Raw genomic sequence first — 16641 nt, forward strand, 5'->3', positions numbered from 1 at the left:
AAATTTAAATATAAATATTTCATTTCATTTGATGAGGGATTCCTTCCGCGTTTGAAGGGCCACTTTTTCATGGATCTGCAATATTATTATATGAAATATCCGCATCTACATCCACATCTACATATATAATACTTATAAATAATCCCCTCAGGTAGTTAAATTCTTACCAATGCCATCTAATTTATAACCGATTCGCGCTTATTTATTCAACTATTATTCAATTCAAATCACTTTTGCAGTCTCTCTTCACTCATTCATTGGATACAATTGTTTCTAATTCACATTAGGTAATCACTGAAATGCTTCCTATTCACACCATCACTTTTTAATTCCTCCAGTATTTAGTTTAATGTTATTTATTTTGTAATTAGTGTTTCCTTATGTTCTAATTTGCACTGAAGAACCTAAAATCACACATGCACTATGATTTGATTACTCGTAGCTATTGTTTTTCACTTGAATTGTAATTTGTATGTTATTATTATCGTGTTTAATAGTCTGTTGAGCTGGATTAGGTTTATATGGTTTGATAAATAGGAATTAGGTTATTTAATTACACAATGTAGCATTAAATTCATAGGGTAAATGGAAGTGGAGTGGAGAAAGGATTCAGTGAGATTTATTAAGCTGTAATTGTGTGTGTGTGTGTTTTTTTTTTTTTTTTTTTTTTTTTATTATAAAAAAATTAGGTTTCATTGTAGACTGATGTTTGATGTGAAACTATTTGTTATTGATTTTTAGGTTTACTTTACATTATCTAGTGGTGCTATGTTAAAATCCATTAGCTATCAACATAAATGACTTTCTTTCGAGGTCCCAGCACTACTAGGATAAGATAACATTGCCACTACACGATCACGATATTTTTCAAAAGTCATAGTTCGTACAAGATAACGATTATAAGAATTCCATGATCTTAGTTGAAAAATGCTGTTATCATGATCAGATAATCAATAATGAATAAAATGGAATTTCATGACTATTCCTTCTTAAAGTCATATGAATAGTGTTTCCATGAGATAAGTAGTACTCCGTATAAGTCTATAAGAAATGCACTTTTATTTAAGGTTTGTATATCTATTGCTCATTCTCAATTTTTTTAAATAAAGCCACAAACTTATTGATGTTGATGAGCACTCTATCATTAAGAATAACTTTGATACTTACAAGTAGCTTGATATAGCTTTAGCTTCATGCTTTACGTCTCCTATACAAATTCTAAAGCTATGGCCGAAATTCTCACGCTCTGCTTCATTGTTATAGTTTGCTATTCAGGTTATAAGCAGTTTTATTAGTTACTCTTGGCAAAGAAATTAAGGTAGTTGTTGATAAAATAAATTCATGATTGATTTGTCCATGTTTAGCTACATAATAAGTCCATTATCTTAATTAACTATGTTTATAGGGACCACTAGTATATTCAATTTTCTCTGAATAAGAGTTTTTTTTTTTTCTCTTTTCAGCCTCATATTTTGACATATCTTATCTTTGCAGCTGGTGGAATTTGAATTAATTTAAACGATTACACATTAGCAAAATGTTTTCATATGGTCAAGATCCCGATATTGTTCGGTGGGGTCTCCAGCTATTTGACGGTGGGCCATGCACTGACAATTGCTATTCTGGATACAGCCCACAAAATTATTCAGATTGTTATCATGATCAGTATTCTAAAGAAGTCAGTTATGACACGGAGTGTATCAGCGCAGAAAATGACAAACTTTGTATACTTTCTCTTCAAGAAAACGCATCTCCATTTACGGTTGGAGAAACGTATACACCTTCTTCTTGTGAAGCTGTTGATCATTCACAAACATCTTATTATTCACAGGATTCAATTAATCAGTCTATGGCAAACTACAGTCTTGGTAAAAAGATAAACAAAGCCCTCTCTTTTATAATTTTTTTTTTAATTGATTCTTGTCTAATGATGTTTATCTTATGAAAGATGGTGTGGACACAAACGATGAGTATGCTCTTGATGATGAAGTAGGCAAAAGATTGAATCAGATGGCTTCCGTTCCTGTAAGTGTCTGCACATAAGTCTACAAAGTTATATGTTATGTATCTTAAAAAGATCAAGTCAAATTGCTAGTTTTGTTCCATACATATATTTTAATCTCCCATATGTGAAATAAGACTTTGCCGCCTTATCATTTCGGTAGCATGTTCCTCGAATTAACGGAGAAATACCGTCTATAGATGAGGCAACTTTAGATCATCAGAGGCTACTAGACAGGTATTACGCAATATCATACTTTATACTCCGTAACAGTTTTCACTAATTGCAGCATCCATATGCTTATCTCTCCTTATTTTGGTGCTAATAGTTTTATCTTTATAGTTATAACTTATAAGTAACATGATTCTTAGATACATCACACTTTTACAGGCTGCAGTTATACCAATTAGTTGAATCTAAAGTTCTAGGGGACGGAAATTGCCAGGTGAATATTTATATGCATGTGTGGCATGAAACCTTGAACAGCTACGTAATTTTATTCTAAGAATGTAATATGCAACAATTAGACTGTAAACCAAAACACTTTTCTAATATAGCAGCTTTTTGATGCCCAACATGTTTTCTACAACATTTGTGATCAGTACGAAATCTTAAATGGTATTATATATTTCAGTTCCGAGCTCTATCAGATCAAGTTTATCGTTCAGCAGAGCACCATCAATTTGTTAGACAACAAATTGTAGATCAGGTTGGTTTAAATATGTTTGTTTCTTATTTCCATATGTTAATGCACCTCTTATATGCCTTTTTTAATAACTAATTCTCTGTTCCAAAGCTTGAATTACATGCAGATATATACGAGGGATATGTCCCCATGGTTTATAGTGATTACTTGAAGAATATGGCCAAGTAGGTTACTGTAATATTCTGTTAATTTGGTAATATTTTTTTAGTTTTTCTCGAGTTACCATCGGATTTGATCTTAATAATCTTTATGGATGTGAATTAGGGCCGGTGAATGGGGTGATCATGTCACTTTGCAGGCTGCAGCTGATTTGGTAAGAGTATGCGTTTTAAGTGGGATAATCTCATTCTGCTGTAGATGCAAACCGTAGCAAATTTTTAATAACATTGTATTCTTAATAAATACCATGAGATTTGGTCTAATGCACGTTGATTTTATGTAGTATGGCATCAAAATCTTTGTAATCACGTCATTCAAGGACACCTGCTATATTGAGATTGTTCCGAGTGTTCAAAGGTCAAATCGAGGTATTATCTTTTTCTGTATCCCATTTAAGATTAAACTGATACAGGACTATCACGAAATTAACAGTCAGAAGTTTTAATAAAGCTTAATATGTGCTAGATTCACTTATATAGTAATCCCGTCATCTTTGTAATGTAAACGTTGCTTTGTTTTATTATGATACGAAGTATCTTTTTTTTGCAGTAATTTTATTGAGCTTTTGGGCAGAGGTTCACTACAATTCAATATATCCAGTGGAAGGTAAATATTCAACTTGTAAGCTTTCAATGATATTCCCACTGAATAATTGTATGCTATAAGGTTTTAAATGACAATAACCGTTTGATAATCATTCTGAATGAACACTTCAAATGATGTAAAATTATCGTATTAACCTTTTACCTAAATAAATCAAAGAATAAAGTAGTTTGATAAGAGTTCCGAATATAATTTAAGAGGATATTAACTTTGAATGGTTTAACACACATTTTATTTGTCATTCACACGTTATAAACAAACACGCAATCTATCCCTTAAAATTTAAAAATAATCAAACACGGCCTAAGTTTCCAGTATATGTGGCTCTTTCAACTTTTAAATAAAAAAATTAATAACACTCTCTGCCATAAAAATAAATGCAATATTTTTCTTTTTGACTACTGTTTTTTAGACCCAAATTCGCCCCATCTGATATTATCCTGCATAGTTGCCAAATCTATTACTTAATTTTCTAATGTTCTACATGGTCTGTATTTCAGATGTGACGAGTACAAGATCATGAAGCACTGATGTAAAAGATGAGTGTTTGAATGGCCTATTGCAACTCTCCTTCTGGCTTATATCATTAAAAACACGCAAAATAGTTACTGCTCAATTTTTTACTAGGCATATGTAGCATGAAATTATGCCTCATACATTATGTAATTATTTCTCAGAACACTTTGAATAATTTCATCTTTATCATGTCATATCACATTTTGAATGAAATAACATGTTATAATTAAATTTCTAAGCTAAATCTATCACAATTTAGAATGATTCTATCAGTTTCACTATGACAAAAGGTAGGAGACTGATGAGGAATCTATTGGTGATTGTTTAATTGTTTGTTCGAAGTAGGACAAGTTTTTCAAAATGTTTTGTTTTGGAAACCTTAGCCGGCCCACAGTAGAGAGTCACATGCCCAATACATGAGAGGTGAATCGAGCTGACTTGACAGTAAGACAACATTTTTATAGAGAAGATTCGAATCCTCGACCATATACGTATTTCATAAGTCCAGTGCCCTTTCTTTAGTTATTGAGTTTCCTGCATTTTGTGGTCCGAAGGGAAATGTGCTTTGTTGCCCAAGACGGATACCCATATTTATATAAATAACAAAAATCCGAACCTTATAGTGTTTGAATTGTTGAAATATTAATGGTGAAAGGTGGGTGGTTGATACATTTGGTCAAACACCACATGTATATTGTGGTAATAAGTTGGTGCCTACAATTTGTGTAGACAAATTTGACTAGGTAAATTTCCTTACACATTCACCTACCACATTTCTAGTAGTATAAATATGAGCCTTAACCATGCTCATTTTTCATCCCAAAACACATTCTCTATTGTATACTAAAAGAGTTAAATAGAGAGTTAGTGAGTATTAATCTCCTAATTACAAGAGATATAAAGATTAGTGATTATCCTTGTAATTAGAGAGAAGTGTAATTCCTATTATTCTTATTAGTGAAACTTTTCTTTCCTTGCCCGTGGTTTTTACCCTATTGGGGTTTTCCACGTTAAATCTCGGTGTCTCTTTATTGTCGCTATTTCATTTATTACTAGCGGTTTGCTATAATTCGGCGTCGCTTTTCTCAACAAGTGGTATCAAGAGCTAAGGTTCTAATATCTAGTGTGTATTAATCTACTTATTGTATGCTCTGTGGTTGCCACGGGAGTGGATCGTCCACATCAGAAAATAAGTAAGATTAATTTCACTCGATAAAAGTTCCCGGGTACTATTTCTTAGAAAAATAGTATTGTCGAAAAGAAGATTGTGATTATAGCAATGTCTACGAAATTTGAAATTGAAAAGTTCAACGGGAGTAATTTCTCGTTATGGAAACTAAAGATGAAAGCTATCCTGAGAAATGATAAGTGTTTGGCAGCTATCAGTGGACGGTCCGCCGAAGTCACTGATGAAAAATGGGAAGAGATGGACGGTCAGGCTATCGCAAATCTTCATCTGGCACTAGCAGACGGCGTTTTGTCTAGCATAGAAGAAAAGAAGACGGCGAAAGAGATTTGGAATCACCTCGTAAAATTGTACGAGACCAAATCACTCCACAACAAGATATTCCTTAAGAGGAAACTTTATGCGCTACGCATGAATGAATCTACTTCAGTTAATGAGCACATTAATTCTTTGAATACTCTATTTTCTCAACTCGCTTCATTAAGTTGCAATATAGAGCCAAAAGAACGTGCTGAACTTTTACTTCAAAGTCTACCTGACTCGTATGATCAACTCATTATTAACTTAACCAATAATGTTCTCTCGGAGTATCTAGTCTATGATGAAGTTGCGGTTGCTATTCTAGAAGAAAAAAATCGGCGCAATAACAAGGAGGACAAACAGGCCGGTTCACGACAAGTGGAGGCCTTGGTGGTGTCAGGAGGGAGATCAACGGAACGTGGCCCAAGTGGGAGTCACAATCATGGTAAACCAAAGTCTAAAAAGAAAAAGACCTATACATGCTACAATTGTGGCAAGAAAGGTCACCTGAAGAAGGATTTCCGGAGTTTAAATAACTCAAATCCTCAAGAAAATATTGCAAGCACTTCAGATGATGAGACTGCTTTGGTTAGTGAGGCAGTGGTAGCAAATGAAGGCAGAAAGACATTTGTTGATGTCTGGTTATTTGACTCGGGAGCTACTTTTCACATGACCCCTAGAAGAGAATGGTTCAAACAATATGAACGTATCTCAGGAGGATCTGTATACAGTTGCAATGATCATGAACTAAAGATCATTGGAATTGGAGATATCATTCTGAAGATGCACGATGGTACAGTTCGTACTATTCAAGGTGTACGACACGTGGAGGGTTTGAAGAAGAACTTATTGTCTTTAGGACAATTGGATGATCTTGGTTGTAAGATGGTGATACATGAGAAGATCATGATAATCAAGAAAGGCGCGATTGTACTTATGAAAGGAGAAAAGGTGGGTGCTAATTTATACATTCTGAAAGGCGAGACGGTACAGGAATCAGAAGCATCTGTTGCTTCGAATAGTTCAAGTGATAAAGTTGCTATGACGTGGCATCAAAAGCTTGGACACATGTCTGAACAAGGTATGAAGATTCTTGTTGAAAGAAATCTTATTCCTGGTCTTACAAAGGTATCGCTACCTTTCTGTGAGTATTGTGTAATCAGCAAGCAGCATCGCCTGAAGTTTAACACATCAAATTCTAGAAGTAAATTGGTTCTAGAATTGGTTCACTCTGATGTGTGGCAAGCACCAGTTCAATCTCTAGGAGGAGCAAAGTATTTTGTATCATTTATTGATGATTACACTAGAAGATGTTGGGTGTACCCAATCAAGAGGAAGGCAGATGTGTTTGAAGTTTTCAAAGTTTACAAAGCGCGGGTTGAAATTGAATCTGGTAAAAAGATCAAGTGTTTAAGGACAGATAATGGAGGAGAATACACTGGTGATGAATTTGATAAGTTCTGCAAACAAGAAGGTATCAAAAGGCAGTTCACGACGGCATACACTCCTCAACAAAACGGAGTGGCAGAGCGGATGAACAGAACCTTGTTAGATAGAACAAGGGCGATGTTGGCAACTGCAAGCTTGGGAAAATCATTCTGGGCAGAAGCAGTAAGTACTGCCTGTTACGTGATAAATCGGTCACCATCAACTGCAATTGAGTTGAAATCGCCGATGGAAATGTGGACTGGAAAACCAGTTAATTATTCTGACCTTCATGTATTTGGAAGTCCTGTGTACGTAATGTACAATTCTCAAGAAACGACAAAGTTAGATCCGAAGTCCAGAAAGTGTTTGTTCTTGGGGTATGCTGATGGAGTTAAGGGGTATCGCTTGTGGGACCCCACTGCCCACAAAGTAGTCATCAGCAGAGATGTTGTCTTTACAGAAGACAAAGATATTGAAGATGTTAGCACTTCAAAAGAAACTATACCGATACAGGTGGGTAATGAATTTCATAAAGATTCTTCTGAAGCAGTACCAGAGCACGATGAAAATCAAGTAGTCATTGATGAAGCTCCAGCGACTCGTATTTCTAATCGGGAAAGAAAACGTCCAGGGTGGCACTCAGATTATATTATGGAAAACAATGTTGCATATTGTCTTCTAACAGGGGAAGGAGAGCCAACAACTCTTCGCGAGGCACTGAATCATTCAGATGCATCTCAGTGGATGACAGCTATGCAGGAAGAAATTGAAGCTCTTCATAAAAATAAAACATGGGAACTTGTGCCATTGCCGAAAGGTAGAAAACCTATTGGAAATAAATGGGTGTATAAGATTAAGCGAAATGGCGATGATCAAGTGGAGCGGTATCGTGCAAGACTGGTGGTTAAAGGATATGCTCAGAAAGAAGGTACGGACTTTAATGAAATATTTTCTCCTGTGGTTCGACTTACAACAATTCGAGTAGTTCTAGCAATGTGTGCTACATTTAATTTGCATCTAGAGCAGCTAGATGTGAAAACTGCATTTCTTCATGGAAATCTTGAAGAAGAAATTTATATGCTTCAACCAGAAGGTTTTGAACTACAAGAAAAAAAGAACTTGGTTTGCAGGTTAAAGAAATCTCTGTATGGTCTTAAACAGGCGCCGAGATGTTGGTACAAGAGATTTGATTCTTTCATAATGAGCCTTGAATATAACAGACTTTATGCAGACCCGTGTGCATATTTCAAGAGGTTTGGGGACAATGATTTTGTCATTTTGCTGTTATATGTAGACGACATGTTGGTTGCAGGCCCCAACAAAGATCGTATTAATAAGCTGAAATCTCAATTGGCTAGGTTGAAATGAAAGACTTGGGTGCCGCAAACAAGATTCTAGGGATGCAAATTCACCGAGACAGAGATAATAGGAAGATTTGGCTTTCTCAAAAGAATTATTTGAGGAAAATCTTGGAGCGTTTCAATATGCAAGATAGTAAGCCAATCTCAACCCCACTTCCTACTAATCTCAAGTTATTCTCCCTTATGTGTCCTAGCAGTGAATACGAGAGGAATGAGATGTCTCGCGTACCGTATGCATCAGCAGTGGGAAGTTTAATGTTCGCAATGATATGTACAAGACCAGACATTGCACATGCAGTGGGAGTAGTTAGTCGGTACATGGCGAATCCAGGTAAAGAGAATTGGAATGCTGTAAAGAGGATCCTTAAATACATCAAGGGAACCTTAGATGTTGCATTATGTTATGGGGAGCCGGAATTTATTGTCAAAGGGTATGTTGATTCAGATTATGCAGGTGATATCGATAAAAGTAAATCTACCACTGCATATGTTTTCACACTTTGTGGTGGAATAGTAAGCTGGATTTCAAAACTGCAGTCAGTTGTAGCCACGTCAACAACAGAGGCAGAATATGTAGCAGCTACTCAAGCTACTAAAGAGGCAGTATGGTTGAAGATATTGTTAGAGGAACTCGGGCACAAACAAAAGAATATCACTCTATTTTGTGACAACCAGAGTGTCTTGCATCTTGCAAGGAATCCGGCATTTCATTCAAAGACAAAGCTTATACGAGTTCAGTATCACTTCGTTCGTGAGAAAGTGGAAGAAGGAACCGTGGATGTGCAGAAAATTCATACTGATAATAATGTGGCTGATTTTCTAACAAAGTCAATCAACCGTGACAAGTTTATTTGGTGTCGTTCCTCATGCGGCCTAGCAGAGACGTAAGCAACATCATTGGCAAGGAAGGATTATCGTGTAAAGATTTATTGGGCTTCAATCAAATCTTCAAGTGGGAGATTGTTGAAATATTAATGGTGAAAGGTGGGTGGTTGATACATTTGGTCAAACACCACATGTATATTGTGGTAATAAGTTGGTACCTACAATTTGTGTAGACAAATTTGACTAGGTAAACTTCCTTACACATTCACCTACCACATTTCTAGTAGTATAAATATGAGCCTTAACCATGCTCATTTCTCATTCCAAAACACATTCTCCATTGTATACTAAAAGAGTTAAATAGAGAGTTAGTGAGTATTAATCTCCTAATTACAAGAGATATAAAGATTAGTGCTTATCCTTGTAATTAGAGAGAAGTGTAATTCCTATTATTCTTATTAGTGAAACGTTTCTTTCCTTGCCCGTGGTTTTTACCCTATTGGATTTTTCCACGTTAAATCTCGGTGTCTCTTTATTGTCGCTATTTCATTTATTACTAGTGGTTTGCTATAATTCGGTGTCGCTTTTCTCAACATGAATTATTAGCAGAAACTTTAACTATGTATTTACCAAAGGACTTATGGCTTAGTAGTACTAATGAAACTTATCAACTTTGAGGTTGTGAATTTGAGTTCCGTGAAAAAAAAAAAAGTGAGCGTGTTTGATGTTGTGACGACAAAAACTAGAAATATTCCAGTATCTTTACAAATAGAGTGTTTTGGTTTGTTAAATGGACCCACATGAAGCCTTTTTTTTTTTTTTTTTTTTTTTTTTTGTCTTGGGCTTTTATTTGGATGTGAGCTTTCACCAAATATCTGAGGGCCTATGTTACTCATGTGACTACTTTGAAAATGTCTATAGTCATGTTGAAGTATTGAACTGTACTAAACGATTTTAAGTAATAAGAAGAATAGTAGAAGTTTAATTGAGTTTTACATGAAAATCAAGTTGACTTTTTTGATATAAAAAGTTAATTTAAGTTTGGACTTAGATTACTACGGATAGAACTGAGTCATTAGCAGCAGCCTCACAACAATTTGTGTTCGTTTAATACGATAGTGAGTGTGAGATCATACATTCAATTCTTGTTACTTAGTCCATTTCCAACGGGGTTCGCCCTCACTCCGCCCTCCACCTTGCTCTCGAGGGCGCCATTGGCATTCACTTGTCCTCGGTTTGCCCTCAACCGCCTTCACATGGTTCGCACTCACATTTGTCTTTACAAAGCATATTTCAGTATAAACTTTTCTCTTTCTTCATTTATTTATGCATTATGTATTTTAGTATCTGTAGTCATATCTAACAAACTTGTAAACTAATTTATTTAAATAATTTGGTGGGGTATGTGATAGGGAGGAAGTATGTAGTTGTTAGTAGTGGTGTTTGATGACTATGTGATGAGAAAAAGTGAGTAGAAAATGGAAAGAGAAAGTTGATGTGACGCTGATGTGACGATCATGAAAGATGTCATGGTTGAAAATGTTCTTACTCTTTTCTTTATACGCCACAAACTTATAAGAGCGGAACTTTACTACACATCATAAAAAAGTTTCTTGATATTGTAGAATACAATACTTTATAACATACGGAGTATTTGATAGTTTACAGATAAAAATTAGTGATTCAAACCACCACCTTATAACAATCTTTGGCCCATCATTGAATTGAATAGATATTTATTTGAAGGATTATTTGATTTTTGGTAAACATTTCTGAATCATAAATGTATGAACATTTAAATCTTAATAAAAAACAGAGAGAGCTGAAACTGAAACTGGGATTGTGTTTTCAAAAGTAAAAATGTTGATAGAATTCAGGATTAAAAAATGTAAATGTGTTGCCCTTTGTCAGTCTTCCCATACCTTTTGACCTAATCATCAAATCGTCACCACAAATGGCTTTTCCAATAACTCAATCAATTTTAGAAAAAAATTTGGATAAAAAATCACAATTAATGAATCAATACAGAGTGTTAATCTAAAATCCAATTTCTAACTGACTAGAAATATCAAATCCAACTTCGTTTTTCAACCTTATTTAAATTTTGCAAATTGTTATACACATCATTTTCTTTTATTATATACTTGTATGTATAATATGTATAATGTATTATAATTGGAGTAATTAATTTGAATATATTTACTTGACTGACAAGATATATGGAAAAATGATGCAAGATATATGGAAAAATGATGCAATTTTGGATGTACTCAAGGTTGCTTCTGAGAGAGGATTCTCTGTCAACTTTGACCCTTAATTATTCAACATATTTATTTATTTCAAACACTTAGAAAAAAAAAATCATAATGCTAAGGTACAATTGTCGAAGGTATATGGAAAAAAGTACCTAAAAGTCTAAAACTACACTTGAATTTTTATTTATTTATTTACTGAGTATTATTATATATATAAAATAAAGAACTCCATACATAAGATATAATCAAAACACAAAATACAAAAATAAACTACTTCATCCTTCTCAAATTAATTGTCCGATACTTCTTTTCGAAATGTCCAATATTTATTGTCCACTTTCAAATATGGAAAGTAAATTTAAGGAACTTTATAACATCGTCCATAAAGAATTAATTAAATTACAAAGGTGAGCCGATTTTCTAATTAAGTGATTAGGTAACACTGTAAAGTTATAAAAAAAAATATAGAAAAAGTATAATGTGATAATGACATTTTTTAAGCTATGTGTTTTTTGTCGGGGACAATTATTATGGAATGGAGAGAGTAATAAAATCTGAGTTATTTTTATTTTCTTGCAAGTTTAAACTCACTTTAACATCAACATGTAGCTAGTCTTTAATCGACAATGGTTCTTCTAGCCGACAGTCAAAGTTCAGTGGTCTTCTCCTTGTGCCGCTGCCAGCTGTTTTCGCTCCTCCCTTACTCTACTCTCTCTCTCTCTCTCTCTCTCTCTCACTCTCTCTCTCTCTCTCTCTCTCTCTCAATCCCTCCTTTTGTTGCATATATTTGTTTGTTGGTGGCGTAATCGAGTTTCAAGTAGTGATGTTAATGGATCGAATATGGATAGAGTGATTTTAAATGCATATTCGTTTTAATATAGTTATCCATCCATATTCAAAGCCATCAGATTCAGTTGGTTAATGGATATCCGTTGGATAGTAAGTTCTTTTTTAAAATATAATCTCATTATGAAACGAAATCATCAAAGTATATATATATATATATATATATATATATATATATATATATATATATATATATATATATATATATATATATATATATATATATAAAACGTAATTTAGTACTATTAACATTGTTGTATCTCCACAATTCACTTGACCGTTGAAACACAGTTTCTCACATTTAATTTAATTATCAAGTACATAATATATATATATATATATATATATATATATATATACACACACACACACACACACACACACACACACATTCTTCATAGTCATTTTTTACACATTTCTCAACTCAATCTGTCAATTAAAATTACAAAAATATAAAAATGTCCAACAATCAAGACTCTCCATTCAACCCAATCAATCAAAACTCTCCATACAACCCAAATAATCTTTTCTCAATTCAATGGAATTGGTAGCTTTATATAATACTCATCCGGTTCCGAGTACACCTAATTCATTTGGTGGTGTTCTGTGACAAGTTAACGTACCTAATGACTAAATTTCACCCGAATATATGAACGCGTTTTTGTTATGGTAGAATAGAGCCAACACTCTGTCAATACCGCAATCTCAATTCACAAGTGAGTAAACCTGAAAATCGTTCGAAGACGAGATTGAAACGCCTATATCGAAGAAGAAAAAAAAGACAAAGGAAAACAAAAACTTGAGGAAACTTCAAAATCGAAATCAAAGACCCTTGGCATGAAGATGATGAGTTACTTACTATATATATTTACTACACACACACACACACTCTAATGACCCGTCCTAATCCATCAGGACGAATACATTACATTTGGTTACATCGCGAGGTACTTGACCTCTACATGATACATTTTACAAACATTGCATTCGTTTTTAAAAGACAAATTTTCATTACATCGAAAGTTGACAGGCATGCATACCCTTTCATAACATATCCAAACTATAAATGACTTAATAGTAATCTTGTTGAACTCAACGACTCGAATGCAACGTCTTTTGAAATATGTCATGAATGACTCCAAGTAATATCTCTAAAATGAGCAAATGCACAGCGGAAGATTTCTTTCATACATGAGAGTAAACATGCTTTCAAGTGTCAACCAAAAGGTTGGTGAGTTCATAGGTTTATCATAACAATCATTTCAATATATTAATAGACCACAAGATTTTCGTTTATAAATATATGTACACTCGCAAGTGTATAAAACCGTCCTGCTTATGTTGAGGCCTCAGTAACTAACCTTAACAATAATATAATAAGTCATCTTCGCAAAGATGGATATGTACACTCGCAAGTCTATAAATAATCCTCGAAGTACTAAACATCCACCCACTAGCTCTTATGTCTAGTGCAGCCTACAAGATGGGGGTGTTAAGCCCGATAGATCTATCTTTAAGATTCGCGCTCACATGCTCTTATAACATGTAACTAAATTACCTAGCACATCAATCCGCAGAATTATCATTTTGATCAATTGTCTCTATTTCGTAAAGCATTTATAAAAGCAGCGCATGTATTCTCAGCCCAAAATATATATTGCAAAAGCAATTAAAAAGGGAGCAAATGAAACTCACTATCCAATATTTTGTAGTAAAAATATTCATACGACGAAACTGAACAATGCAGGGTTGGCTTCGGATTCACGAACCTATATCATTCATATATATATTTTCAATTAATGTTTTCAATTTTGAGTTCGTTTTGGACAATCTTTACAACATGAAATATGTTTCAAATCATTCCTAAAAACTTTGTGAATCGTCAATTTCAACAGAAACATCAAAACAAGCTCTAATTTCTCGATGAACAAATTAGTTGACTTTTAACAAAATAACTTTGACTCGCAAATTCGAATTCGTTATTAAGAATTGGAACTTGAGATTTTTCAGGAAGTTTAAGTAAATGATTCCTAACAACTCTGAATTTTTAGTTTTTGAAATTTGTTTCGAATTCACGTTAGTGTATATCACTGTGAAGAACTCAAGAACTCAAAAATTGATTTTTAGATTAAGAGTGTTATAGGTTATGATTACAACATGAATTGTGTTGCAAATCATTCCTATTATCTTTATGGATCATCAAATTAACTGGAGATATCAAAACAAACTCGAATTTGATTCAAGAACACTTAGTTGACTTTGAAAACCAAAACTTTGACTCCCAAATTAGAAATTAATAGAAAGATTTGAGGATTGAAAACTTACAGATAGTTTAGTTAGATGAATTCTAACACTTCTGCATTTAAGGATTTTGAAAATTAATACTTAATCAAAATTTGGTTAAAAAGATGAAGAACAGAGAGTACGAGTTTTTTTTCTGAAATTTTTGGGTTAATTCTATCACTGAATGCATTAACCAATATATAGCAAAGGATTTCTGTTTTGAATTGTGATTGAAGCAGACTCATAACAAACTCCGACAGATTTAAAATCAAATACAGTATGGATGTGGATGTGAAACTGAATTTGATTCTGTATGTGTTAAATTTTAATTTAATACATATTAATAGTAATTATACTAATATTATTAATAATAATTATATTAATAATAATTATATTAATAATAATTCTAAAAATAACTAAATAATAGTAATAATATCATAAAAATGATAATAAAATAAAAATATAAGAATTCATTTAAATCATAAATAAATTTTAATCTTAATTATTTTGTACATTATTTTACATTTTCAATTCAAATGATTATTTTGTATTTTATTAATTCAACTAATATGCACTCTTATATTTATATATGTATATATATATTTACATATTTATTTACACACAATTGTTCGTGAATCGTCGGGAATAGTCACAGGTTAAATGAATCCATGTAAATAGTTTAAAAATTTTGAGACTCAACATTACAGACTTTGCTTATCGTGTCGATATCATTTAAAGATAAAGTTTAAATTTGGTCAGAAATTTTCGGGTCGACACACACACACACACACACACACACATATATATATATATATATATATATATATATATATATATATATATATATATATATATATATATTGTTACTAATTTGTATGTTTTAAGTTCTAGAAGAATACCACAAACGTCGTCTAGTTTATCAGCGTACGAAAGATTCGTTATCTAGCAAGTGAACAAAGTTGAATGCCGATTGTCAAGAATACAACGACATTGTACATTCGATTGAATCATGATTGGAGGAATGGAGAGAACAATGATGATATTTGATTTCGTTGGGAAGAAGTTTATCGCCAAGAGGTGAAGAGAGGTTTCGCAAGTTATAAAGCTTACAATTTTTTATAGAAAAAGTCAAAATGGTTACTGTAACACCCCGATTAATGGTCTAGACAAAATGTAGAAATAATATTATTTTATAATATGATTTAAATATAATTGTAATAAATAGAATGGTAGATTTGACACATGGCATAGAATTTGACACATGACATAGAATTTGACACAAGCCATAGAATTTGACACATGGCATAGACTTGGACACATGGCATAATATCATGCTTTTAATTGTTGATTCATGCTTTTTCATTCAATATATATATATATATATATATATATATATATATATATATATATATATATATATATAAGATCAAAACACATTGAATCATAATTCTTAGCTTTTGAGTTTTGTGATTTAATCAAGTCTTGTGGTGATTATTAGCTCCTACATCAAGGTAACTATATGAATTTTATTAGTTACAATAATGATGTTTTTATGGATTATATATATATATATATATATATATATATATATATATATATATATATATATATATATAACCTGATTTATATGAATATGTGATATTTATATATGATAAAATAGATGGTTCTAAGTGTAAAATTATGTTATATGGATTAGTATTTAGTTTTTATTAGTTATGATAACTAATATGGTAGTGATCAAGTCTAAATATATGTTGTTCATATGTTAAAATTTGTAATGGATATAGCTTATATATTTTTTTGATTTGGTTATGCTGAACAGTTTGATGATTGAAACTGTTTGGTTTAATAAAAGGTGATTGAGATAAGTGTACTGACTTGGTACGTATTATTCTCAGGTGATAAAGTGGATGTGAAGACTCAGTGACATTAGACTACTGAGTTTTGCTGGTAATTGGTGAGTGGACTACTTCCGAGTGTAGCATAGAGTAGCAAGTTGTGCTACTTTGTTTATACTGTTGCTAGATTGCCATGCTTAGTATTGTGGTTGTATTGCTGAGTTGTTTGTGGACTGTATATATGAACTATGTGGATTACCCTCGATCTGTCAGGTAACTCAAAGAGGCCAATCTCGATCTGTCAGGTTGGGTCCTCTAGTGGGAGTTACCTGT

At 32.8% G+C, this 16641-nt stretch overlaps 1 protein-coding gene across 1 annotated transcript; it reads left to right on the forward strand.

Annotated features, from left to right (window-relative positions):
* Nucleotides 1-949: 949 nt before the first annotated feature.
* Nucleotides 950-4224, forward strand: LOC139861680 (OVARIAN TUMOR DOMAIN-containing deubiquitinating enzyme 12-like). Its single transcript, XM_071850148.1, has 11 exons — nt 950-1067; nt 1495-1868; nt 1949-2025; nt 2166-2239; nt 2393-2447; nt 2637-2711; nt 2799-2872; nt 2973-3021; nt 3151-3235; nt 3417-3473; nt 3971-4224. The coding sequence occupies exons 2-11, from the start codon at nt 1538-1540 to the stop codon at nt 3991-3993; spliced, it is 900 nt and encodes a 299-aa protein (XP_071706249.1). The 5' UTR covers nt 950-1067; nt 1495-1537; the 3' UTR covers nt 3994-4224.
* Nucleotides 4225-16641: the final 12417 nt, after the last annotated feature.

Source organism: Rutidosis leptorrhynchoides, chromosome 8 (assembly GCF_046630445.1).
Source record: "Rutidosis leptorrhynchoides isolate AG116_Rl617_1_P2 chromosome 8, CSIRO_AGI_Rlap_v1, whole genome shotgun sequence".
NCBI classification, from domain to species: domain Eukaryota; kingdom Viridiplantae; phylum Streptophyta; class Magnoliopsida; order Asterales; family Asteraceae; genus Rutidosis; species Rutidosis leptorrhynchoides.